The 25,460-nt window shown below is 36.8% G+C and overlaps 1 protein-coding gene across 7 annotated transcripts in view; it reads left to right on the top strand.

The window, feature by feature from the left end:
- Positions 1–25,460, top strand: part of Myh10 (myosin heavy chain 10) — a 134,939-nt gene that overhangs the window by 47,403 nt on the left and 62,076 nt on the right. For 3 of the 7 annotated variants that reach the window (XM_078042867.1, XM_021731394.3, XM_021731390.3), the window contains exons 5-9: positions 2,240–2,342; positions 2,980–3,009; positions 9,787–9,879; positions 20,641–20,704; positions 23,263–23,361. In XM_078042867.1, coding sequence (XP_077898993.1) covers positions 2,240–2,342; positions 2,980–3,009; positions 9,787–9,879; positions 20,641–20,704; positions 23,263–23,361 — 389 coding nt within the window. The remainder of the gene's footprint in view (positions 1–2,239; positions 2,343–2,979; positions 3,010–9,786; positions 9,880–20,640; positions 20,705–23,262; positions 23,362–25,460) is intronic. The other 4 variants (XM_021731396.3, XM_078042868.1, XM_005332861.4 and 1 more) reach the window with 2 other exon arrangements.

Raw genomic sequence — 25,460 nt, 5'->3', positions numbered from 1 at the left:
TTTTGAACTAAGGAAGATTAAAAAAAAAATTACCTGAAAGACAATGAGAAAACATTGTTTTCCCTAAAAAAAAAAAAAAAAAAAAAAAAAGTATGTGTATTGATGCCATTTAACTTGAAATTACACCTATTGTTTCTATTTGTGGGACAGAGAGATGGCTCAGGGATAGTAGAACAAAGTTACTGGAGATTTATCTAGAAAATAAACCTCAGAGACTACTTTTTTCAAAGAAGAACAGTGCTCTGGCCAATCAAATTTCCTAACTCCTGCATTTTGGTACCGGCCTTATATGGGCCATTATGTATAAGAAATAAGTATACAAGATGAAGATAGCATGTCATCACTGGAGAATGAATGTCTTCATCAACCATGTGTATTAGGATATGGGCAAATTATTTGAGGAAAAATTAGATTAAATTGTTACCTCAAACCATATTTTTTTTTCAGATTACTGAAAGATTTAATTATAAAAATGAAACCATCAAAGTTCTAGAAGGAAATACAGATGGATTTAATAATACAGATGATATAAAAATGAAAGTTTAGAAGAAATAATTTCAAAGCAGGCCTTTTTAAGTATCAATGGTTGGCAGAAACTTTAAAACCTTGTAGATTGGAGTACCTAAGATTCCGAAAACTTCTGGGTGGAGAAACAAAGAAGGGGACTATTTGTAATAAAACAGTAGAAGTGTTCAGTAAAGTTAATATATGAACTATCCTTATAAATCAGTAAGTAGGCTATGCCTAGTATCAGCAGTCTAGGAATTAGTAAAGATCAAATCTGTCGACATTTTACAGATTGAATACTGAGGCCCAGAGGAGATTGTTTCCTTACTCGTGGTTGTAAAACTGGTCAGTAGGATCACTTTGCCCAGCCCTCCCTGTGGTAGAGACTGAGGTTATCTAAGTGCAGAGAGTCAGGAAGATGTTACATCCAGTAAGTCCACTGAAAATTTTAAGTCATGGACAGTTGCAGTTTGTTTGTTTTATGGTTCTGGGGATCAAGCCCAGGGCCCATTGCGTGCCAGAGCAGCACTTTACCACTGAGCTACACCCTAGCCAAGTTGTGTCTAGTTCATATACTGCAATTCCAAGTACAGTTCCAAGAATGATGCCGGGATTTGTTAGAAACAGTAGATTTTCAAGCATTTGAGGAAATGCTTAGATTATTTATTGACAATATAACATTTTTGAGTTTCTGAATTTTTTAAAAAAATTAATCTACAAATCTATTAAGATTTGTATTATAATCCAAATTGAGACTTTCATTGATTATGACTATAGGTTTGCTTTGATTGTGTCTTGAGAAACCTTAAGTGTTCGAGCAGAGAACTCATAATTCAGTTGTCCCTCGGTGCCCACAGCACCTTCTGAATTTTCAAGCTTAGTTCTGTGTAGAAATTTAAAAAACAAAAAACTTTTGAAATGTCACCAGCTTTATTTATTTGTAAATATGAATCTCATAAAGTGATGGCATTTGTCCCCATTCACCACAAAATTCATTTTTTCCCTCATTTTGACAACCAATTACATATGGCCTTTGTTCTAACACTTTGTAAGGTTATGTGGAAACAAAAAGAAGTAAAGAGAAGCAAATGCAATTATTAACTTGTGAGGCCACAGTCCTTGGGGTCAGAGAACCTGGTGTGCAAGGCCAGCAGCCAGTAGGAAGGTCTTAAGGAGGTCATGTTGGTGCAGAAGAGAGAATTGTCCTTATCCAGTTCAAAGGATGAATCAAGAAGGATTTGGGTGGCTTTGAAGGTCAGTGTCAGTAACCAGTGGGCATTCCAAAGTTCCTGTCAGCTCCTTTAAATTATATCCTCATAATTGAATTGTTTTAGGATTTCAGTTTGCAGTGCTAGATATTTCTGGTGTGGAAGTTTTTATTTTTTACAAACACTAATAAATTTAAATTTAATTTCTCTGGTGGAAGCCTCTACCCCTAGCAACCAAAAAAAAAAAAAAAAGAGTAACGGACATTTTCCTGTGATGTCTTACTGCCACCTACTAAGGAATTTTTATTTGGGTTTATTTGAATATTTATTTGGGTTTATTTAATCTTTTTTAAAAAATAATTTCCTAACTACTGCCAGTGAGGTTTTGTTTGTTTGTTTGTTTCCTGCTTTTTCTTTTCTTTTTTTACTAGTTCTTGTTCTGATTCGTTCAGCGGTAGCAATTGTAATTTTGGAATGCATGGTCAAGCTTTCTTTAAAACAGCTGATGTTAATATTTCTTTCAGGGGTGAATCAGGTGCCGGAAAGACAGAGAATACTAAGAAAGTCATTCAGTACCTTGCTCACGTTGCTTCTTCACATAAGGGAAGAAAGGACCATAATATTCCTGTAAGTTTTGGCTATGTTGTTGATTTGTAAACCTTAGTTTTTTTCTTTTAAAATTTTAGAAGTGAACCAAGGAAACACATGTACTCTTTGCACTGCTTTGATTGACAGCTCCCTGGTCGCCCTCTATCCAGCAACCTTTATTTTCCCCCCACTCAAGAGGAGCCAGGCAGCATTCAAGGAAATTGTCATGAAATGGGTTTTCTTATAGGGCAAACGAATTATGGCTGTGGCTTGAAGCCTAATTTCTTGCAAAGATTTGGTGAGAGTGATTAAAAATTGATGAGCAGTGCTTATGAAGATTTCTTATTTTTTATCAAAAATAAAAAAAGTTTTCAAATGTTTTAAGCAGTCTGAACTTGCAGAGTAGCCTGGTGCTGCTGCCAAAGGTTATGTGAGGAGAGGGGAGATACATGGGAAGAATCAATGCTAGAAAAGATAGAAATGTAGAATATAAATGCTAGTTATCCTTAATATTTTTAGAGATGCGGGAATGGTACTTGATACAGCCTGAGAGAATGCCAGCCATAGTGGCCTTCATAGTCCTAAGCTTGCATACTGGCTTGGTGCTTTGGATGTGGCTCCTGCTAGGGAAAGACCCAGACTCGCTAACATTTGCTTATCTGTTTGTAATGAACAGCAGGACTCGCCTAAACCAGTGAAACACCAGGCAAGTGCTTTTCTTTGTGCTTCTTAGTCTTAAGTGTTTGCACTAATTTGTCTTTAGATTGAGTCTCTTCTAGAAACAAATCCCATCCTTAGTTCTGAATCTATTATTTTTTTTAAAAAACACCTAATTTTGAAAAACTTACTGCTTAGAGCCTCCTTCTTTTCCTGAGAAGATGCATGCCATTTTGCTTTACATTTGTTTTCCAGATTCATTTTAATATTTATTTGCCCTTTTATCATGACATTGAACTGCATGTTTATGAAGCCTCTAAATTTATGGTTTCATCTAGCAAATACTAGCTGGTATTATCTAATACTTCTGAAACTCATGGGAACTTAGCTTTGTGCCACACATTAAAATTTGAATTTGGGGTCCAACTTTAAAAGTTGTACCTTTGGGATTAATAAATTCCTAATCTGTTAAAGTTTTCTGGCATTGAAAAGTTTCTGCCTATATATGTTTTAACCTAAAAACCTCATTGTATTTGATACACAAAATAAGTTAGACTTTTCTTTGTGCTGGGCAGTTAGTGGAGGAATGTAATTCTTCCTAATTATCAGATGCCTTGCCTGCCCTTTAGCTCCACAGATTCTGACATTGACCAAACTGTGAACTGAAGCAGGACCTCCATTTCCTGTTTCCCGGGAGGAGGGGAAGGCAAAACCAAGCCAGTTCCTTAGATAGAGTGGGACGTCTGGCCTTGGATGTAATCTTTTCCCTAACATGGAAATGGTTTTGGTTTTCTGTCTTCCACAAGTTATGAAGCTAATATAAAGTGAGAAGCAATAATGTTGAGTTGTAGAAATGATTTATTGATATAAAAGAATGCTCAATCATACTTTAAGGAACCATCAGAGATACTGAGGTTTTCAGATATCTTTCTTAAAATTCTTAAGAAATCATCAGACACTGAAGCTGTACTAGACCTATGAAGGCCTGTGATGTTCTCTTGCTCCTTTAACTGCATTTCAGGCCGGGATATAAATTGGAAGGGTTAGTGAAGTAATCATTATCCTATGGGATATTTAAAGCCTTCTTTGCCAGTTAAAGAGGGAAAATCCAGACCAGAAACCAGCTTTTCATTGTGCTTTAGAGGTACATGCTGTATGGCCTCTTAATCTGTACTTAAGAGTGCAGATTAAATAAGTGACATACAGATTTAGGTTTTCTGAATCATCTGTGGAGCACAGGAGCCATTATTGTTGACATTTTGTTTCGATGTCATTTTAAACGACAGTGGATCCCTGTGTATGTGAGTAGCATGCCTCCCCCTTGATTTTACTGTGGGCTCAGTCAGTCCTTGGGAAGCAAATTCTCCCCAAGAAGGCGACCGCTGCTTTGGGCCTGGCTTCGCTGCCATAGCTGATATGCATGTTGTGCTGCATGCATCGCTGCGCACAGAATACCTGAGGCTGCCTTTCCAGAGTTTATTTTGATAGTAATCAAGTAGTAGCTGTGGTGATGTTTTTAGAAATACAGCCGGAAGAATACTGGTTCTCAATTCATTTTTCTTCTCCAATCCACCTAAGGAATATGGGACAGTCATTCCCATAGGGGAGAATGTCCTGTCAGGAAATTATTTCTCCCTGCTACTTTTCCCTGCTCATGACTTGCTCACCCCATTTTGAGAACTACTGCCTTAAAGTAATGTGGAAAGTCTGTACAGTTATCCCTGTTATTTGAGGGGCCTTGGTTCCAGGGCCCCTATCCCACCCCCGTCAGTTACCAAAATTCTTAGATGCTCAAGTCCCTTATATAAAATAATGTAGTGCAAGCCAATAAAAAAGTGAACAAATGATTTAAAAACAAATAAAAATAAAATAATGTAGCATTTGCATAGAACCTGTGCACAACCTCCCCTATGCTTTATATCACTTCTAGATTACTTATAATACCTAATGCAATGTAAATGCTATTTCAATAGTTGATACACTGTATAGTTTTGGGAATAATGAGGAAAAAAGTCTGTACATATTCAATAAGGATACAGTTGTTTTTCCTGAAAGTTTTCAATCTGTATTTGGTTGAACCTATGGGTATAAAACCCCAGAAGGCCAACTGTACATTGCTGTTTCTTCTGGTTGGTTTTATTCCACAGGTTTGTGGAACTTTATATATAAAACAGCCAGTTGTATACATTTCTAGCATTTTATCACTACACAGTAGTATGAATTGTTAAAACAAAAGGGAAGGGATTTCTGGGTTTCTTTTTTTTGTCAGGCATTTATTTATTTGCTCATTCATTTTCAAAACAGTTTTATTGAAGTATAATTCACACATCACACACTTCACCCATTTAAAGCATACATTTTAATGTTTTTAGTATGCAATTCAGTTATCATCACAATTAATCTTAGAATGTTTTCATTATCCCAAAAGAAACCCTGTAATGAGTTCACTTCCCATTTCCCCCCAGCCCTTGGCAACCCCTAATCTATTTTCTGTCTTTATGAATTTGCACATTCTGGATATTTCATATAAGTAGATCATACAATAGATGGTCCTTTTTTTATCATGGGTGTTGTGTGCTTGTGTGTGTGTGTGTGTGTGTGTGTGTGTGTGTGTGTGTTGCTAAGGGACTGAACCCAGGGCTTCATGCATGCTAGGCAAGCACTCTTCCACTGAGGTGCATCCCAAGCACATAGGAGATCTTTTCGAGCTGATTTTTCACTTAACATAATTCAAGGTTTATCCACATTGTAGCATGTGTAAGTGCTACCTTCATTTTAAGGCCTAATAATATCCCATAGTAGTCAATATATCATTTTATTTATGCATTTACCAGTTGATGGACATTGGGATTGTTTTGCTCTTTTGGGCCTTTATGGTTCATGCTGTGAATGTTTAGGTCCACATTTTTGTGTGGACATATATGTTTTCATTTTCTCTTGTGCACCTTCCTAATGGAATTGCTGGGTCTCAAGCTGATTTTGACATTTTTAGGAACTGCCGAGCTATTTATTAAAAGACTGTTGGATTTTTGCATGTACACCAGCAACATATGAGAGCTACCATTTCTCATATCCTTATCAACACAGGGCATTGTTTTTTTAAACCATCGTAGTTGAACACTCATTCTCTCATGCTTATCTGTAAAACTTAATCTTCATTTCAAAAATCTGAACAAATAAAAGAAATCAATTTTCAGAGTTAAAGTCACAATACTTAAGAAGTAAACTTTAAGCAAACATTCATCTATGAACTTGTGGTTTACTTCTTATAACAAAATTGAAATCTTCCTTGGCTGTATGCCCTTAGTGCCCATCAGCTGACTGCAAGCAGGGCCACTGTCACCTTTACTCGTGGTAATCTGGCAGAATTTGTTGCACCTCCGAAGCCTCAACCTAGGGCAATTTCATAGCAGATTTGAAAATGAGTAACTTTCAAAACTGAACTATCCCCTCAAAATGAGTCCTTCAAGCTAGCCCGCCTGTCTTGTGTGTGCCTCCCAAGTTAGCTTCAGAATGATTTTGTATCTTTCCTTAGTTTGGTGCCACTAAATTGCCTTGAATCAAGACAAAAAGTGATAAATAGCAGTGGCAAATACAGAAACTACCTGTACTGCCAGGTGTGGTGGCACACACCTGTAATCCCAGCCACACAGGAGACTGACACAGGAGGATGGCAGTTCTATGCCAACCTCTGAAATTTAACAAGACCCTGGTGCAAAATAAAGAGGATTGGGGATGCAGCTCAGTGATGAAGTACTCCTGAGTTTCAGTCCGTAATATCAAAAAAGAAAGGAAGGAAGGAAGGGAGGGAGGGACATGCACTGCCAGTTACAATTAAAATCTGGTTTTCAACCTGTGCTTGCTTGTAGCATCCTGCTTTATCCCTCTTCTGGTGGTCAGTGGAACACCTGCACTTGGCCTTGCCAGACCTGCAAAGTGCTGCATAATCCCAGTCCTGGCCTCTTGCTGGCTGAGTTAGAGTTTTTTTTTTAAATTACTTTTTAAAATTTTTTTGAAGGATGTGTATTTTTCTTAATCATTTCAAATTCATTTCATATCATACAGCAAGTGTATTTTATACACTTTATAAATACAAGAATACATTTTTTACCATGATTGATGGACCTTCAAAACACTATCTGACTCTGGATACTTAAAATTTAAAAATTAACCTAAAAAGTTAATGCTGCTTTCTTCCCCTCTACATTCCCAAATAAATTCCTCATTGTCATATAGAATAGAAACAGGAGACATTGCCTCTTGGACTCTAGTGAAACATTATTAGTCACTGTTCCTGGATGGTTTTTTGGTTGAGAGATGGTAGTACCATTTGTTTCATCATTAAATTGTTTAATACAGGAATGACCATGGTAATTTCCTAATTATAAGGCCATTTTTATATTTTGTGATACTACTTTTGTGTTGAGCTTTTTGAGATTCATTTATGAGTTTTTAAGGTCTTTATTTGACCTCTTTGATGTCACAGATCCATTAAGGAAGTAATTATGTGACATTAGTGCAGTAGAGACAACAGTAGGGACACAGGAGTACCTGTGTCTATAGTGACGATGGTGATATGAGGACCTTAGCCCAAATCTTAGTTTTTCCTTTTCTTTCTTTTTTTCTTTCTTTAATGTGTGTGTGTGTGTGTGTGTGTGTGTGTGTGTGTGTGTGTGTGTGTGTGTGTATACCAGCAGGCTTGCATGTGGTACTAGGAATTGAACCCAGGGCAGAAAGGAAATAATCAATAAAAAAAAACTTGATCTAAAGAATCTTTGTAGCCACCTCTAGGGAATATTAAAGGAGGGGTATGCATTATTTGCTTTACTTCTAATTTAGGGAGACACCTTAAGAAAAGATCATGAGAGTCTTTTAATTATGATTTGGCAAGATGGCATCTAACATTGAGGAATTCATATTCTAAGCCTTTGCTCTAACAGTGGCCATTTAAAGTTAATGCCACTCTTACCAGAACTTCGGGGTTGATACTCTACATCAGCCATGATCTATATCAACTTAATACAAATTGAATTGGTTTAAAAAAAAAAAAAAAAGCCTGGGCATGGCTTTAGAGGCTCAAACAATTGATGCAAAGTCAATATACCATAGTCTGCAAGATTCTAGTTGTGGGCACACTGATGGAAGTGACCAGTGACTTCCAGGGAAAAGGCAGTGTGTCCTGTCACAGAGTAGTAGACATTCTTAGTGGTGCTCTCAGCCATCAGAATTGGTTCAGGATGTCATGTTTAATAAAGTTGGACAGCCTATAATGTTTTAGGGAGATTTACATAACAGGCAAATGTTTGTAAGTCAGTAAACCGAAAGATTCACTGTACAAGGAGAAAATTCTCTAAAGACCAGGAAGTAAAGCAGTACTGCATAATGAGTTCACATGGCACAAGGTTCTTAACAGGACTGGCTCCTGACTGATTTCAGCTGAACATGGTTATAGACTGCAGTTAAAACCTGTGACAATCTGGGCAATCCAGATGAAGCATCCATAGCATGTCTCCAGTATGAGTGCCCCACCTTTCCATCTGCTTGATAGAGCCCAAACCAGAGCCTGGATATTGATGCTGAGATCTTTGCTGAGATCTTGGACTCATTGATGTCCAGATCCATTAGAAGGGAAGTAATAGCCTGGCATATATTTGTTCCTGTTTGGGGATTGGATAGTAGTGCAATGCTTCACACAACAAATAGCCACTAATTTAAAAATTTACATGTGGTTCTTTATGTTCCATATTTTTTTGCTTAGAGAATGATATTTTCTTTTTTTAATATTTACTTTTTAGTTGTAGTTGGACACAATACCTTCATTTTATTTATTTATTTTTATGTGGTGCTGAGGATCGAACCCAGGGCCTCGAGTGTGCTAGGCGAGCGCTCTACCTCTGAGCCACAACTCCAGCCCAAGAATGATATTTTCTATTTATTTATTTTTCTTTAGATACTGTGGCATTTTAAAATATAGGGGTAAGGTTTGTGTTTTGAAAAAGCAGATTTATTTTGGTCATCAAAGATAATTCTGAAATTACATTCCAGAAACACAACATCACTTTCTAATGCTTTCCTCCTCCAGAAATGTCATCATGCTTTCTCACGGAGATTTCTGTTATGTTTCATACATAATTAAAGCACATATTAATATACTTGCATCTTTTGTTTGTAAAATCTGTTTTCTAGCCTAATTTGCATATAAACATACTGACTAAAGCAAACATTATACCAAATGCACTATACCTAACCTTTTAAATTTGAGCAAGTGAGTATCTTGCCATCTTTGCCATCCTCTGAGAGTTAAGGTGAGGAATGGCCCTGTCTACATCATTGAGATATTAAGTGAAACCCTTGGAAAGATGGAAGGTCTTATACTAATACAGTAGTAATTATTAACTTAGCCACCTTCAGTGTTTTGAACAAGGCAGAGCAAAAAATAAACAGAAGTGTAAATGTTAATATGTTCTTGATTGAAGTATCGTGCTAAAGTTCATTTCACAGAGACCAGTTGATTTGCTTTGTTTTCACAGTTCTCTGCCTAGTGTTTAAGCTGATCTCTGATCAGTGTGACATTTTCTTCTCCTGTGACCACTTTCTGGATGCTGATTTTTTCTTTTAGCAGAACCCATTAGCATAACCAGGACTGAGAAGCCATAAAAAGTTGCAGGATGGCAAAATGAAAGGACTGAGGAAGAGAGGCAGTTTTTGTGGGTGTCCCCCCCCCTTTTCTTTTTTCCCTGAGGACTGGAATAAAGACCTTAGATTAACATACATCTGTTTTTATTTATGTGTGTGTGTGTGTGTGTGCGTGTGTGATGTCTTACAGGGGGAACTTGAACGGCAGCTTTTGCAAGCAAATCCAATTCTGGAATCATTTGGAAATGCGAAGACTGTGAAAAATGATAACTCATCTCGTTTCGTAAGTTTAAAAGCACCAGAAACTTAATTCCTCAGATTTCTAGTTAAATGTCTACTGTGATTAAGCAAATGAATTGATTTTTCTCTTCCTGTCAAGAAAAGGCAGACGGATGTAGCAAAATTATCTAGTAGCCACATTTAGAAAAAAGGAAATAAAAAAGTAATGGGAAAATAATTTAATCATATTACATAGCAGTATGTAGCCATTTGTATTACTGTAACCTCTCTGAACCTGTTTCTTTATCTTTGATGATAACACCCCTTGTGGGGTTGGTGTGGCAATAAAAGGATGTGCATTTTTGAGTCCTTAGCATAGCAATAGGCATAATAAGTGTTCAGTAAACAAAGTTGGTATTAAACGTAGTAAATTGTCTTTGTCACATCTTGCTATTTCTATAGGATATCAGCTACTAGTAATTCTCATTAGTCATTTTTCTTAGCTATTCAACTATTTCAATTCCTTGAAGATTCTTCTTTTTTCCTCAGTTTGACTAGGCAAAGTCTTTTACCCGAGGATATTATCTTATTATCTGTGAGATTTCAATGTTCAACTGTTTCTACTGAAGTTGTTCAACTCAATTCTACTATTTTTCTCGTCATCATCTGAAGTATTGATAAAAGTCTTAGAAGGTCAGGAAAAATGAGAATTGAATTTCAATGACTCTTTGGAAGGTTTTGGAAACCTGGTATCATTGTGACATACTTTTAAAAACTGGACATATAAAGTCATGGACCGCATATTAATTTTTTGGTAGTGTGGTTTCCCTGTCAATTAGAAGTGACCTAATTATCTCTGAGGACCCAGTGAACACAAAGGTAGCCAGAAACCCTCTACTAGTTTTTAAGGCTGTCATAAAAAAGAACCACTGACTGGGTAGGTCAGACTGCAGAGACTTATTTTCCCACATTCTGGAAGACAGAAGTCTCAGATCAAGGTATCAATGGGGTGTGGTTTCTTCTGAGGCCTCCTTTCCATGTCTTATAAATGACTGTCACCTCCCTATGTTTTCATAGGGTCTTTCTTCTGTGTATCCATGTCCTAATCTCTTGTGAGGACACCAGTCTGTTGGGTTAGGATCCAGCCTAATGATCTCATTTTGACTTAATTATCTCTTTAACAACCCCCACTCTAAAGACAGCTTCAACATGTGACTTTTGGGAGAGACCATTCAACCCTCCCACCTTCAGGAGTAGTGGTAGTACAAGAGACTTTTGCATTATAGAAGAAAGAGGTACCTGTTTGTTTAGAATATCATTCATTCCTAGTAGGATAATACCTAAAGATTCACTTAGGATCCTAAGTGCATTTAATAGTTATCTTAACCCAAGTGGGGTAAAGAACGTTCCTGTGTCAGTAGGAGGCACACCAGTGACTTTGGATTTATAAGCAATCTTAGGAAACTGAGCTGCTTTTCATGTCCCTGTCTTTCCCCTGGATCATCCCTGTTGAGTCTGAGCCACAATTAAATTTAAAATTCTTCCTACTGAAAAGCCCTGTGTTTAGTGGCTATGTCATGAGATGGGAGAAACAGTGAGCTTCCAACTTTGGTATGTGAATCTCCATGAAAATTTTCAAGGACTTTTTCATGGAAAATCCTTTTATTTTACCGCATATCAAGTTACCCATGTATTCTGATTTTTTTTTTTTATCCCCAAACCACACTCTGAATTCAGAAGAAATCATTTTGTGCCCAGTTGTCTCATTTTTGCCTGGAAAAGATAAATATGTTAAGCCATATTTGTGTCCTTTGGTAAATAATGTAATGATTCTGTTACCAAATGGTAAGGATTTATCTACTTGGCAAAGTATGTTTCTACTCATTAATTTGGAGTTTGGAACAGATATAAAGTATTCTATATTTGTTATCTATTGCTAGTAACAAATGAACTAAAACCCATTACTTAAAACATTTCATATCTCATAGTTTCTAAATGTCAGAAATTTAGTAGCAGTTTAGCTAGGTCGCTCTGGCTCAGCCTCGCAAGACATTGTTGATTAGAGCTGTCGTCATAAGAAGTTCTGATTGAGGTTAGAGGATGATTTTCCAAGCTTTCTCAGGTAGCTTTTGGCAAGAGTCCCCAGTTCCTCACACCTGTGGCTGGAAGCCATAGTTCCTCATCTTGTGGGCCTCCCTGCAGGGCTGCTTGAGTGTTCTCATGACATGGCAACTAGCTTCCCAGGGCTAGCGATCCAAGAGAAGGCAAGACAGAAGCAAGACTCGGTATCTTTTATGGCCCTGCCTTGTATTTATGGATTACACAAACCAAGCCTGCATTGTGTGGGAAGGGACTGTACAGAATGTGAGTGCCAAAGGTAGGGATCTTGGAGACCATCTTGAGCTGGCTATCATGAATCCTTAGCAGGGTCTCCAGCATTGAAATATAAGAGCTTTTAATCTACAATTAGCATCACTCTATATGGTTCTTAATTGGTCGGGGAGGGGGAGCTTCTCAGGGGATGTCTGGAGACATTTTTGGGGAAGGGCAGTGGTGTGCTCTAGCATCTGGTGTGTAGAGGAAAGGGATGCTGCTAAACATTCTACGATGCACCAGACAGTACCCACAACAGAGAATTACCCAGCCCTGAGTGTCACTTATGCCAAGGTTTCAAAACTGTGCTCTCATTTGTTCCTTCAAGTTACAGCCCAAACTAAGGTGATAACTTTTTGCAATTATTTACAAAGTAATAACATGAGTTTGACTAACACTTGTTATTTATGCTTCCTATTCCAAAGGTTGATATGAATAATTCTGTTAGAAACCTATTTTACATTCTGCTGTTAGGAAGAGTCTTGAGATTGTTTTGTAATCACCTGTAGCAGGAAAAGAGCAAGAATTAGCCATGTGATCTAAATTCTCAGCCTTTTTCAGCCATGTACCACCACTATATGATTACCTTTAAGTATGCTATAAGTAAAGGCTGATTTTTGTTTCTATAGGAAAAAGATATTTTTTATTAAGGCAATGTTCTCAGACATAGCTATTCATTCAAACAACAAACAAGGTTTGGGGTTGTGGCTCAGTGGTAGAATATTTGCCTTGCATGTGTGAGGTACTGGGTTCGATCCTCAGCACCACATATAAATAAATAAAGGTATTGTGTCCATCTACAACTAAAAAAAATTTTTTTAAATTCTTACAAGGTCAACCTTTTATTGATGTGTATAGTATTTCTTTTAAAAAAATGGTTTAGTAGTTGGTTTCTGTTATTATCGTAAAGTTTTAACTATACAACACTCAAACAAGTAGTTGATTTTAGTAGTTTCATTAAAAAAATAGTAATAATTCCACTGATTGAATAATGTTCAGTTAAAATATCCCTTTAGAGTTCTCTATGGGTGTTGCTAATGCTTTGGTTCTCAGCAGATTTGGCAGTAACCAATGTTGACTCATTTTTTTAAATTAAATTATGTGTAATTTTGACTTTTGATTTATTGTGCAGTTCAATTAATTCTTAATTATCTTGTCTTTACCAGGCAACTGGGCTGCTTACTTGATATCTCCACTTGGATGTCTAGTAGATTTCACAAATTTAACATACCCTAAATGGAAATTTTTCTTTTTTTTCAAAATTTGACCTTTATGTCTTAGGTCAATAAATGATACCATCAGATCACCCAGTTGCTTCAACTTAAAACACAGCACAGGCCTAGGAAGATAAAATACCTAGGGATCATCTTTGATTCAGCCTTTTTCTCAAGGCCCATCTCCAAGCTGGCAGTGAATCCAGTTGGTTTCTAGAATGTGTTTCAAATCTGTCTACATTTCTCCTTCTCCTAACTACCTTGTCTAAAATCCTATTCCAATTTCCTAAATTATTCCCACCACAGTGTTTTGTATATGTCCCTAGCCGCACTGATGACTGTTGATAGCCCATTACTTGGCTTATGTATTATCTCTGCCATGAGGATGTGAGATCTCTGACAGTAAGGACTTTGCCTTGTCCTCCTCAGTGTCCCTAGTTCCCAGCACCATGCCTCAAACATGCAAGGACATAGTAGGTGTATTTATGGGATTCATTTAGTTAAAATCTGTTTGCCTACTAAGTGCCAGATATTCTTCTAGGCCTGCGGAATGTATCAGTGGGCAAACTAAAGTCCCTGGCCTCTTAGGGCTCACCTTCTTTTTGGCTTTAGTTATTTTATTTTCATAGTCCTGGGGATCAAACCCAGGGCATGCTAGGCAAGTGCTGTACCACTGAGCTCCATCTCCAGTCCTGATTTTAACTTTAATATGTTTTTTGATGTCATGCCATGATGCAAGGTTGTGCTCACCTCTGAGAGCGTCCGTACCCCAGTTTTCGGAGCATGGGTAGGAGTCATGTGGAAACCAGTGGCTTCATGGACAGGCTGGCCCTTGAATTGGAATTGATGTCATACAGACAGAGTAATGTGATGTTGAAAAATGGATTGTGTGTACAATGAGATTTCATGCAGTCATTATTTACAAGCCACATGCTTGCAGTGAAAATATTTGAAACTATAAACTCCATAAGCTTTAGAAGCCATTTGGTTCCATTTCTTTGATCTGATATAGACAACTAATTTCCTGAAGAATATCTTTTCTTTCAAAGATGCTAGCATATGGTTTGTGTTAAAGGGGGATTCTTTAGGAGAGCATTACCCGTATGAAAATAATCGTTCACAGTTAGTCCTGTTCTCTGTTTATGAGAAGTAAAATGCATTCCAGATGGAGGAGATTTATGTAAAATGAATGTCTCATAATGAAACTTTAAAAACAGGGACTTCAATTTCAAAATGATTGTTTGGATCAGCAGATACATCTCTCCTCAAAGTCTTAATCAGAATCACTTTCTCTGTTTGTACAAATCCTTTTTGTTTATTTTTGCAAACCACCTATGCCAGTTTCACAATTTCCAACTATTATGTGCCTTTTGATAGATAATTAGGCCCTGATAGTTGTAGTTTGGTAAAGTCTGTAGGTATATCTCCTCCCTCCAGTTTGACTCCCAGGTTATAATGAAAGCAAGTGGGAATTCTCACTCTCACATGCACTTATTAGTAAGTAGACACTAAAAATAAGTGTAAAATTTGTGTAAGGTAAATGCAGCTCAGTTCTAAGTACTCTGCTCAAAGTTTTTTATCCCTCAAAGATCTACCAAAGCACGTGTGATAATATCAGAAAGATTATGGTCTGCACCATAATCTGCAACCAGATCAGAGGCTGCACATAGCTTGGGAGAGCCCAGCCTTCAGCAGCACAGCCTCCTGGGCCTGCCTGAGTCTAAACACCTTGTTTTGCCAGAGTGGGGAGGCTCTGGATATTTCTAACCAGCCAGTCAGTGTCTCTTAATGCCACTCATGTTGCCTCAGTAATTTCTAATATCCATTATACTAAGTAACAATTCACATTAAAACTCATTTTACAAATAACAAAGCTTCTGGTGTGGTTCGGAGATTAAGATAGCTGAAGCATTTAAGGTAGCCATCTGGCCGGCGGATTAAATGCTAGCTAATTACCCCTGGAACGGGTTTTCCGTTTAGGGCAAATGGCTGGCTCCAGAATGGAGATGAAAACAAATAATTCCCTCTCTATGCTAAAACATCTTAAAGTAAATTATCAGCTCATATGAGAGTTTCAATAACAAATTAGGAAGGGCAAAAACATTTTCAGAATGTGAAAGTAACCTGCATTGCCTCTGTATTAAATCACCAACTAACCAATAATCTAGGTTTAGTTTTTATTGATATGTTGTAATCACCCCAGAAAACGATAGCAATTCAGAAAAAATGAAACTGAATAATCTTATTTTCTTTATAATACGAAAGTATTAAATATCCAGGTCGTTCTTTTGCACCTTTTAAATGAAGTGTTAACAATTTGCATTTTGGGACTGGAGGCACAGCCCCTGGGTAAAGAGCCTGCCAGAGTGCAGGAGACCCTGGGTCCCATAGTACATAAATAAATCTGTTTTCTATAGAGGGAGAGAGAATTCTGCTTGTCTTGCTATTCAGAACACTTAGAGTAAGTGTATGGTCTCAGTTCTTGTATTGCAACACAGTCAAACTGAAAGTAGAATTAATATTTAATGTTGTATTTTTACCCCCCCCCTTTTTTGTCTTTATTGGTGAGATTCTGGTTGAATATTCTAAGTACCATAATCTAACCTTTATGAAAATCAAATGTAGAGTGGGTATTTTCAGCAAAAATTAATTAATTCTTAAAGAGCATTTATTTATTTTAAGAGAGAGAGAATTTTTTAATATTTATTTTTTCAGTTTCTAGTGGACACAACATCTTTATTTTTTTAATGTGGTGCTGAGGATCAAACCCAGCGCCCCACACATGCCAGGCGAGCTCATTACCGCTTGAGCCACATCCCCAGCCCGAGCCTTTATTATTAATATGAGAAGGTTTTTTTATTTTTTTTTTTAGTTGTAGGTGGACACAAGGCCTTTATTTTTATTTATTTATTTTTATGTGGTGCTGAGGTTCAAATCCAGTGCCTCACTCGTGCCAGGCAAGCACTCTACCACTGAGCCACATCCCCAGCCCCGAGAAGAAGTTTTTTAACTTACAGATTTTATTCCTCCTCCAAACTCCCCACTAAGGAAAATGAAGAGTCCTATTTGCTCATCTACACAAGTCCTCGACTGTCTTACACTGAAGTGATGTCACATTCTGTGGCCTGCTTCTCACCTAATTTGCTACCATGTCCAACATTAAGGGGACTATTTAAACCCTAGGTTATTTGAGGATTGTCAGTAAAGTCTTTCTCTTTGGTGCTGAAATTTCACTTTATCATATGTCAAAGCCTTTGGCTCTTTTATCTTATAAAATATCTGAGCATAAATGTTGCTTAGCATAGAGGTTTTTCCACTTTGTAAGGTTTTTGTTTTGTTAAAGTGTTTTCGAAACAGAATCAGCTCTAGAGGTTTGGCTTATAACTGAGGCTATTAGTTACTGTATATACTATTTTCAGAGATACTTGCTTCTTTGGGGCTATAGAGAAGAAGCAGAGTGGGAACATTCTCCTTCCTCCTATATCCTAAACTCTGCCTGGCTCTTTTCACTTACTGTAAGGGATAGAACAACCACAGTTTTGAAAAGGACATTTGGCTAGGGAGCTGGTGAGAAAGTAAGAGACTTCATTTATTTTTCCAAGTAGGTGACCACATGTCTAAATTATTCTGGAACATTTCTTCATAGGTTACCTATTCAGATGGCCCAAACCCTAATTTTCTGCCATTTCTCCTTTGACTCTAACATTCTTTCCTAATTTATAATTTTCCATGAAATTAAATTCACTAAATATAAAATGAATAGCATTTAAGTTTAGTTTTAAAGTTGTTAAGAGTTCAAAGTAATCTGTGTAATAAACTTTGTCTTATGGCCCAAATAATTTTTCTTTTTTTTATTTTTTATTTTTTAATGTATTTCGAACTTCCATTTTATCTAAGATGGTAAAGCAAATTAAAGACTTGAAAGTTTAAATAGCTATTCTGAGATATATTCAGTATGAAAGTCAGACAGGTTGGAGAAAGCTGTGTGTTTTACTGGATATAACGAATTTTGTAAGAATTAGATGACACTGTATGATTTTGATTAACCTTTCTGCAGTGTTAAAATGAGAAGTTTGAGAAAGTATTTGCTTGAGCAGTTCTGTTTGCAATGTATCTTTTGCAGCATGAGAATAATAACATTGTCTTTTGACTACTGTCTCTTAAAATAGCAGTTCTTAATTAACTCAATGAGGTATTGTATAGCTGATACAGCTGTTTAAAATTTATAAAGAATTTTAACCCTCACTTACAACATCAGGACCCAATTTTAGTTTTTGTGTTTCTTTCTTGAACAGTTCTAACTGTTCTTATGGACTAATAGTTTGTTAACTTTGTTCTTTCTTAGGGGTCTTCTAAGGAACAAAGACAAAATATACTTGTTTTTAAAATAAGACAAAATTCATTCTCTTATAATTACCATATAAATCCATTAGACCAAATATCTGGTATGGAGTATTATTATTTTTTCTGTATCATGAAACATTTTGTTGTTTTATTATCTAAGGAATTTGTTCATCTTTATCATTACCAGCTGTACTAAAATAAAATTGATTAGAATAATAAGAATAATGGAATTGCCCAGAAGGATGTTACTATACCTATTACATCAGCCTTTAGCTTTTTTTTTTAATATTTATTTTTTAGGCGTAGATGGACATAACACAATACCTTTATTTTAATGTGGTGCTGGAGATCGAACCTGGGCCGCATGCTCGGCAAGCACTCTACCGCTGAGCCACAATCCCAGCCCCATAAGCCTTTAGTTTTATGTCCAGCTTCTTTCACATGGCATAATGTTTTTTAGTCTAGCCATATTGTTGGGTTCAATCACTGGTTTGGTTTTTTTTTAATTGCTGAATAATATTCCATTGTATGAATAGGCCATAATTTTTTATTTTTACACAGGTTGATGGGCATTTGGTTATTTCTAATTGGGGACTATTAGAAAATAAAGTGGCTATGAAAATTTATGTGCAAGTCTGGGTGCACACATGCTTTATCTCTCTGGGGTAATTAAGGAGTAGGATTGCTCAGTCATATAGTAACCAAGTTTGACTTTATAAGAAACTGGGCAAATTTCTTCTGCAGGACAGTTTTACATCCTCACCAGGGTTGTATGAGAGTTCTCTGGTTGTACTGTATCCTTGCTGGTCTTTCTTTAAAAGTGTAGCCACCCTGGTTGATATGTAGTGGTATTTCATTGTGGCCATTTGAATTTGGATTTCTCTCATTACTCATAAAATTGAGCATCTTCTCTTAAATTTATTGACTTTTTTTTTTTTTTTTTTTTGGTAGAAGGGATTGAACTTGGGGATGCTTAACCACTGAGCCACATCCCCAGCCTGTTTTTATTTTTTTTTTATTTTGAGACAGGGTCTTGCTAAGTTGTTTATGGACTTACTGAGTTGCTGAAGCTGGATTTCTAACTTGCAGTCCTCCTGCTTCAGCCTCCCAGGCCACTAGGATTACAGGCATGTACCACCCTGCCCAGCCCCATTATATTCTTTGATGATGTATATGTTTAAATCTTTCATCTAATTTTTTTACTAGTTTGTCTTCCTGTTGAGTTGTGAGAGGTCTTTTTATATTATAGGAACAAGTCCTTCAAATATTCTCTTCCAGTCTGAGGCTTCTCTTTTCATTTTCTTTACAGGGTCCTTTGAAGAATAGAAATGTTAAGTTTGAATAAATCTACCTTATCATTTAAAAAAATTTGATGGTTTACTCTTTTTACTTTATAAGAAATCCTTGTTTAAAACTTCAGTCATAAAGATTTTCTGTTGTTTTCTTTAGGAAGTGTTATCATTTTAACTCATGTTTGAATCTATGATATATTTTGAGTTAATATTTTTATATATAATGTGAGGTAAGGGTCTATGCTCTTTTTGTTTATTTTGCTTCATTTTGCCCATTTTTCATGCACCATTTATTGAAAATCCTTCACCTATTAAATAACCTTGGCATCCTTATTGAAAATGAATTGACCTTCTGTGAATGGTCTGCTTTTGAACTCTGTTCTCTTCTTGTTGTTTATTTTTATTTTTTGGTACTGGAGATTGAACCCAAGGATACTTTAATACTAAGCTTCACTAAGTTGTAGTGGGTCTCGCTAAGTTGGGGAAACTGACCTTCAGCTTGCAATCCTCCTGCCTCAGCCTCCCAAATCACTAGGATTACAGGCATGTGCCACCATGCCTGACTCTGTTCTGTTCTGTTAATCTGTATCTCTGTCCTTATACCAATATCACACCATCCTAATAAATTTATAGCTTTTTGAAATCAAGTCGTAGAAGTCCTTCAACTCTGCTTCTCTTTCTCAAAATTGTAATTACTCTAATACGTCATCTTCATTTTCCCTCAAAGTTTAGAATGAGCCTGTTAATTTCCTCAAAAGTTGCCCTCCAAACCCTCAACTGTTCACGTGGTCATATGGTTACTAGGATCAGCCCTTCTTAACAGTTTCAGAATAAGCCGTCTTGATCATGTTTCTTCATTTTATAAAATGTTTAATTTGGGCTTTAAAGTTATATTTGTGAGTTAGATATATTTGCTTTCTTTTGCTTTTTTTTTTGTGCTATCTCTAACAATTTGGGCTTTTCTTTTGCTCTTTGGGGAGTACTGTCTTTTACCAATTAGGGTACTCAGTGTTATAAAAACTTTATAAAATGAACTATGAAATAATTACTTTCTTTTTCCCTGAGACAGCTATATAGTAAGGGAGTCAAATGTTCCTTTAAAAAAATGTCAAAACTCTTTCACAAAACCAATCGAGCATTTTTAAAGAAATAATTGGTTTTGTCATTATTATTATGGCCTATTTCAATTTTCTCATATTTTTTCTTGAATGAATTTCTATTTTCCTAAGAAATCATCTATATTAATCAGATTTTTGACGAGACTGGAATAGTATTCTTTTAAAGCTATTAAAATCTTCTATCTCAGATTACTTAGTAGAAAAGCTTTTAAAATCTCTAAATGACTAGTGTTCATTACTCTCTTTGTGTTAACATTTCTAGTTTTATTTTGTGATAGCCTGGGAAGGTGGTCTTTATCTTATTGTTGATTTTTTGATACTTATTGCAGCTTTTTAAAAAAATCTGAAACAGTATATAAGATCTATTTTGGTAGCCAATTTAAGGGTGGGTCCAGGGAAGGACACATTTTCTTATTATTTCAATAATCTCAGATCATTAGTGTTCTTATTTATTTTCAATTTTCTTTTTTACATTTATTTTCAGGGAAAGTTTATTCGGATCAACTTTGATGTAACTGGCTATATTGTTGGGGCCAACATTGAAACATGTATCCTTTTTCATAATTGCTTTGTCCAAAATAAGGACCCAGTCTTTCCACAGCCCCTCAGCAACCCTGGGTGACGTCATCCCACTGTGCAGGTGAGAAGACTCACCCCAGAGACAGTAGGACATGGGCAAAGGCTTTCAGCTACTGCATGTGAACTCGAGTGGTGTGGATATTGTTGTTGATGATTGTTAAAGCCATGTCCCAACCTGTGGGCCCGGGAGGCGGACAGCCCCATGGCCTGTGTGGTGAGGCATTTAGGTGAGTGTTACTGCAGCTACACAGCAGCTATTGTCATGGTCACTGTGTTTTACCATCTGCCTCTAATCTTAGTAGGATAAACATGTACGCAGCAAAACAAGCCTTGTAAGATTATGGAGTTAGAGTGATTTAGCTAGAGGAAAAGATAAAATGCCAAGCACAGTGGCACATACCTGTAATCCCAGCGGCTCAGGAAGCTGAGATACGAGGATTACAAGTTCAAAACCAGCCTCAGCAGGGGCAAGGCACTGAGCAACTCAGTGAGACCCTGTCTCTAAATAAAATACAAAATAAGGCTAGGGATGTGGCTCAGTATTCAAGTGCTCCTGTGTTCAATCCCTGGTACCCCAAAAATAAAATAAAATATCAAATATATAGAATACTCCTAAGAAATGTCACATGTTTTGGAATAGTCTTAAGAAATAATAGGAATATATAAAACAAATGAGATAGAGATGTTATAACAGAAAGGAATCTGAATAATAGTATGCAAATTAGAAGGGATACAGATGACAGTTGCCTAATGATTATTAGAATAATTTCCAGTAATAGAAATATATTGTTTCTGCCCCTCAGGTGAGGCCCAAGGTCAGAGGATCGCAGGATGAAGGCCAGCTCAGCAGTTTAACAAGGCCTGCTCAGCACCTTAGCAAAACAGTAATCTCAAAATATAAGCTAGGCATAGTGGCACACACTTGCAATCCCAGTGGCTCGGGAGGCTAAGGCAGGAGGATCTCAAGTTCAAAGCCAGCTTCAGCAAGTTAGCAAGGCCCTGTCTCAAAATACAAAATTTTAATTTAAAAAAGAAAAAAAAAAAAAAAAAAAAGAGGACTTGGTGTAGTTAAACACCCCTGGGTTCAATTCCTGATTCCAAAAAAATAAAAATATAAAATATAAAAAGATTGGAGATATAGCTCAGTGGTAAAATGCCCTTGTGTTTAATCCCTCAGTATTTCAAAAAATATTTTTTAAAAAGAATGGTATCTTATTTGTACTTTCGAAGCCAGAAACATACGTGTACACCACATATATGTACATACACACACACTTCATACTAGTCAACACAATTTATTTTTCACTAAATATGGAGGATGTTTGGGATAGTCTGACTAAAAAGTTCAGGCTATTTGGCACATGCCGAATTAATTCATTTGGTGGACACAGGGAAGGTTTACTTTAGAAGAGACAGTTGTCTTGCAAAGCAGTGAAATAGAGTCCCCAAGAGCCCAGAGTGACTGTTACCCACAAATGGTTTTGGAGCGTCCGCACACAGTGGACAGAGGGCCCAGCCAGCCTTGGATTGAGCCCTAAATCCACAGGCAGGTGGGTGGTAGTCTGAAATGCAGGAGTTTGGTCCAGCTGCTTGCCTCCAGGAAGGCCAGCCAGGAGGCGGTAGGGGGCAGCAGGCTGCAGGCACTCCTACCTCAGTGGTTTCAACTCAGCCAAGGGAAGGCCAGTGGAGAATCCAGTGAGAGTCATCATTCAATCATAGCCACATCTCAAGGCACTTGGAAAAGTTACTGGAGGGGCTGGATTAGAGAGGGTAGCATCTAAGAGGTACGAGGTTCTCAATAAGGGAGCTCTCATAGTAGCAGAGTCAAGCACAACACCAAGTTTTGGTTCCTAGCTCTATAACACATTAGCTATGTTATTTTGACCAATTTCTTTGTACCTTGCTTTCTTTATTTGTAAAACTGATATTAATTCTAGTATGATAGAGCTTTTCCTGTCCTAAACAATTGTAATTCACTTTTTTGGGTACAGTTGGGGGGGGTACTTGAGATTGAACTTGACCATTGAGCCACATCCCCAGGCCTATTTATATTTTATTTAGAGACAGGGTCTCACTGAGTTGCTTAGCACCTCACCCTTGCTGAGGCTGGCTTTGAACTCCAGATCCTCCTGCCTCAGCCTCCCAAACTGCTGGGATTACAGGGATCATAGGCATGTGCCACCACGCCTGGCTTGTAATTCACTTTTAATAGCTTCTGACCATCCCTTGTACAGTGTTGTGTTCTTTAAATGTATCAAAGTTAGCAGGAGGAGGGTAGGGTGGGGCAAGAGAAGCACCCCACAACCTTCCCATTTTTTTTAAGTTCCCTCCTAACCTGGTAATTCTAGATTCATGAGAAACACAAATTATATGTATTGTCTTTATTCAGATACAAAATATAATCCTGTATTATGGTTTATTATATTATAGTTGATATATATCCAAGAAAAAACATTTTGTAAATTAAAATTTGTCTAAACACGGAAAGAGGACCTCCTTTTAATAATCCTTAACCATCTCTGCTCAGACCTTCTGGAAAAGTCTCGTGCTGTTCGTCAAGCAAAAGATGAGCGTACTTTTCATATCTTTTACCAGTTGTTATCTGGAGCTGGTGAACACCTGAAGTGTAAGTGACAAGGGTCCTTCCTACCTATATTTAGTAAAATATCATTTCTAATGTTGAATTTTTTTTGAGAAAGGAAAATCTCAGGAAATAGTGGTTTTATATACGTGTCAAATCTCTAGCTGGTTAAATCATGAGAATGAAAATGAAATTGAACTTCCACATCATAGAGTAAGTACTGTAAGTGGTAGGTTGTTCTACATTGTACTTTTATTTCTTTTTAAGATTTTTAAATCAGAAGAAAATGATGCATGTTTATGAGATTCTGTTTCAACATTTAGATGTCATGTTCAACATTAGTAGATGTCATGCTAAGTAAAATAAGCCAATCCCCTAAAAACAAAAGCCAAATGTTCTCTCTGATATGTAGATGCTAACTCACATCAAGAGGGGAGGGGATTGAAGTTCACTGGATTAGACAAAAGGGAATGAAGGGAAGGGAGGGGGATGGGAATAAGAAAGATAGTAGAAAGAATCAGACATAACTTTCCTATGTTCTTATGTGAATACACAACCGGTGTAACTCTACAAAAATGGGAAGTTAATACTCTATGTATGTATGGCGTGTCAAAATACATTCTACCGTTAAATAAAGAATAAATTAAAAATTAAAAAAACACTTATAAGTAGAAAGGTAAGCAAAAATATATTTACTTAATAAAGTGAAGTAGAATAAACATTTTTATTCTTAGATTTATACTTAAATATAGATTATGCTTGCACTAATACTAGAAAGACCCAATGGTGGGTATTTATTTTCTTATTGTCATAAATCACAAGGACTAGAAGCTTAGGATTGGATGTGGTTAAAAGATTTCTGGTCAGGGTCAGAATTTTGCTGAGTCAGAAATATTTGAGGCAGGGAGAAGATGTATAATGTTTCAATCTCTTCTGTGTCTCAAATTCAGTGTTGTTTCTCCATGATTATTGTTATCTAGATATTACAGTAGACATATATAAAGTAGAACTTCTCTGGGGACTAGGCTTGGGTCAATCAAAGGCATCTCTAAAAGCATTGAACTCAAAAATTAACTAGAGAAAACCTGCAGAGGAAATACATAAGCAACAAAAACACAGAGTGGGTGCCTAGGAGAGACTAAAAATTTATAATTGTGCTGTATGATAAGAATAAAACCCTCAGGCTTTCCGACTGATAATAACTCTGCACCAGGAATGAATTTTAAAAAGATGATCAGAGTGTTGAAAGGAGGTAGAAAAAGAAAGCAGGCAGTACCTAATAGAAATTAAACATGATGTAATGAGAATCAGAGGGAAGGTGTGATCAGCAGAAGCCCTCTGCAGGACAGCAAGATAGCCAATTACAAGGAAGACTGGGGGCACATTTGCACATCTATTAAGGGGATAAGTACCCTCTCTGTTCGGAGCACTCCTGAGAAATGTCCTTGTGCATCCTTGAGCACACTTGTCAAAAGAATAAGTGCTCCCTAACTCAGGGTCCTAGAGTGCCGTAGTTACTAGTTATATCCATTATAATATCTGTCATTAGCTAGGTATGGTGACACATACCTATAATCCAGGAGACTCTGAAGGCTGAAGCAAGAGAGTCCCAAGTTTGAAGCCAACCTCAGCAACTTAATCGAGACCCTGTCTCAAAAAAAAGAGCAGAGGTGGGAGATAGCTAGGGATGTAGCTTGATAGTAAAGCACCTCTGGATTCAATCCCCAGTGCCAAAATTTTAAAAAAGAATCATTATTTAAACAAACTGGCCTGGTCTGAAGACAAAGTAACCACTAAACAAACTGGCTTGGAAAGACATGGATGTAGCTCACTGGTAGAGCAGATGCTTAGCATGGGAAGGGCCCTGGGTTCCGCTCCCAGTACCACCAAAAAAAAAAAAAAAAAAAAAAAAGATTATTTAAACAAACTGGCCTGGTGAAAGAGTTTTTCAGGGCCTTTATGGGGCTAAGAACTTGAATATCTAGATAGTTTTCATATAGACCCCATAATGTTTGAGGTAAGCTATAAAGAAAAAGCATGAGTTTTAAAGCTTTCCTTAAAAAAATGGCTAAAAATGTTTAAATCTGAATAACTCAAAGAGTAAATAAAGTTTATCTGGAAAGTTTGCATCATTTCCCAGCTAT

This window comes from Ictidomys tridecemlineatus, chromosome 3, assembly GCF_052094955.1.
Source record: "Ictidomys tridecemlineatus isolate mIctTri1 chromosome 3, mIctTri1.hap1, whole genome shotgun sequence".
Lineage (NCBI taxonomy): Eukaryota > Metazoa > Chordata > Mammalia > Rodentia > Sciuridae > Ictidomys > Ictidomys tridecemlineatus.
The sequence above is the reverse complement of the archived record's forward strand: the minus strand, read 5'-3'. Positions and strand labels throughout refer to the sequence as shown.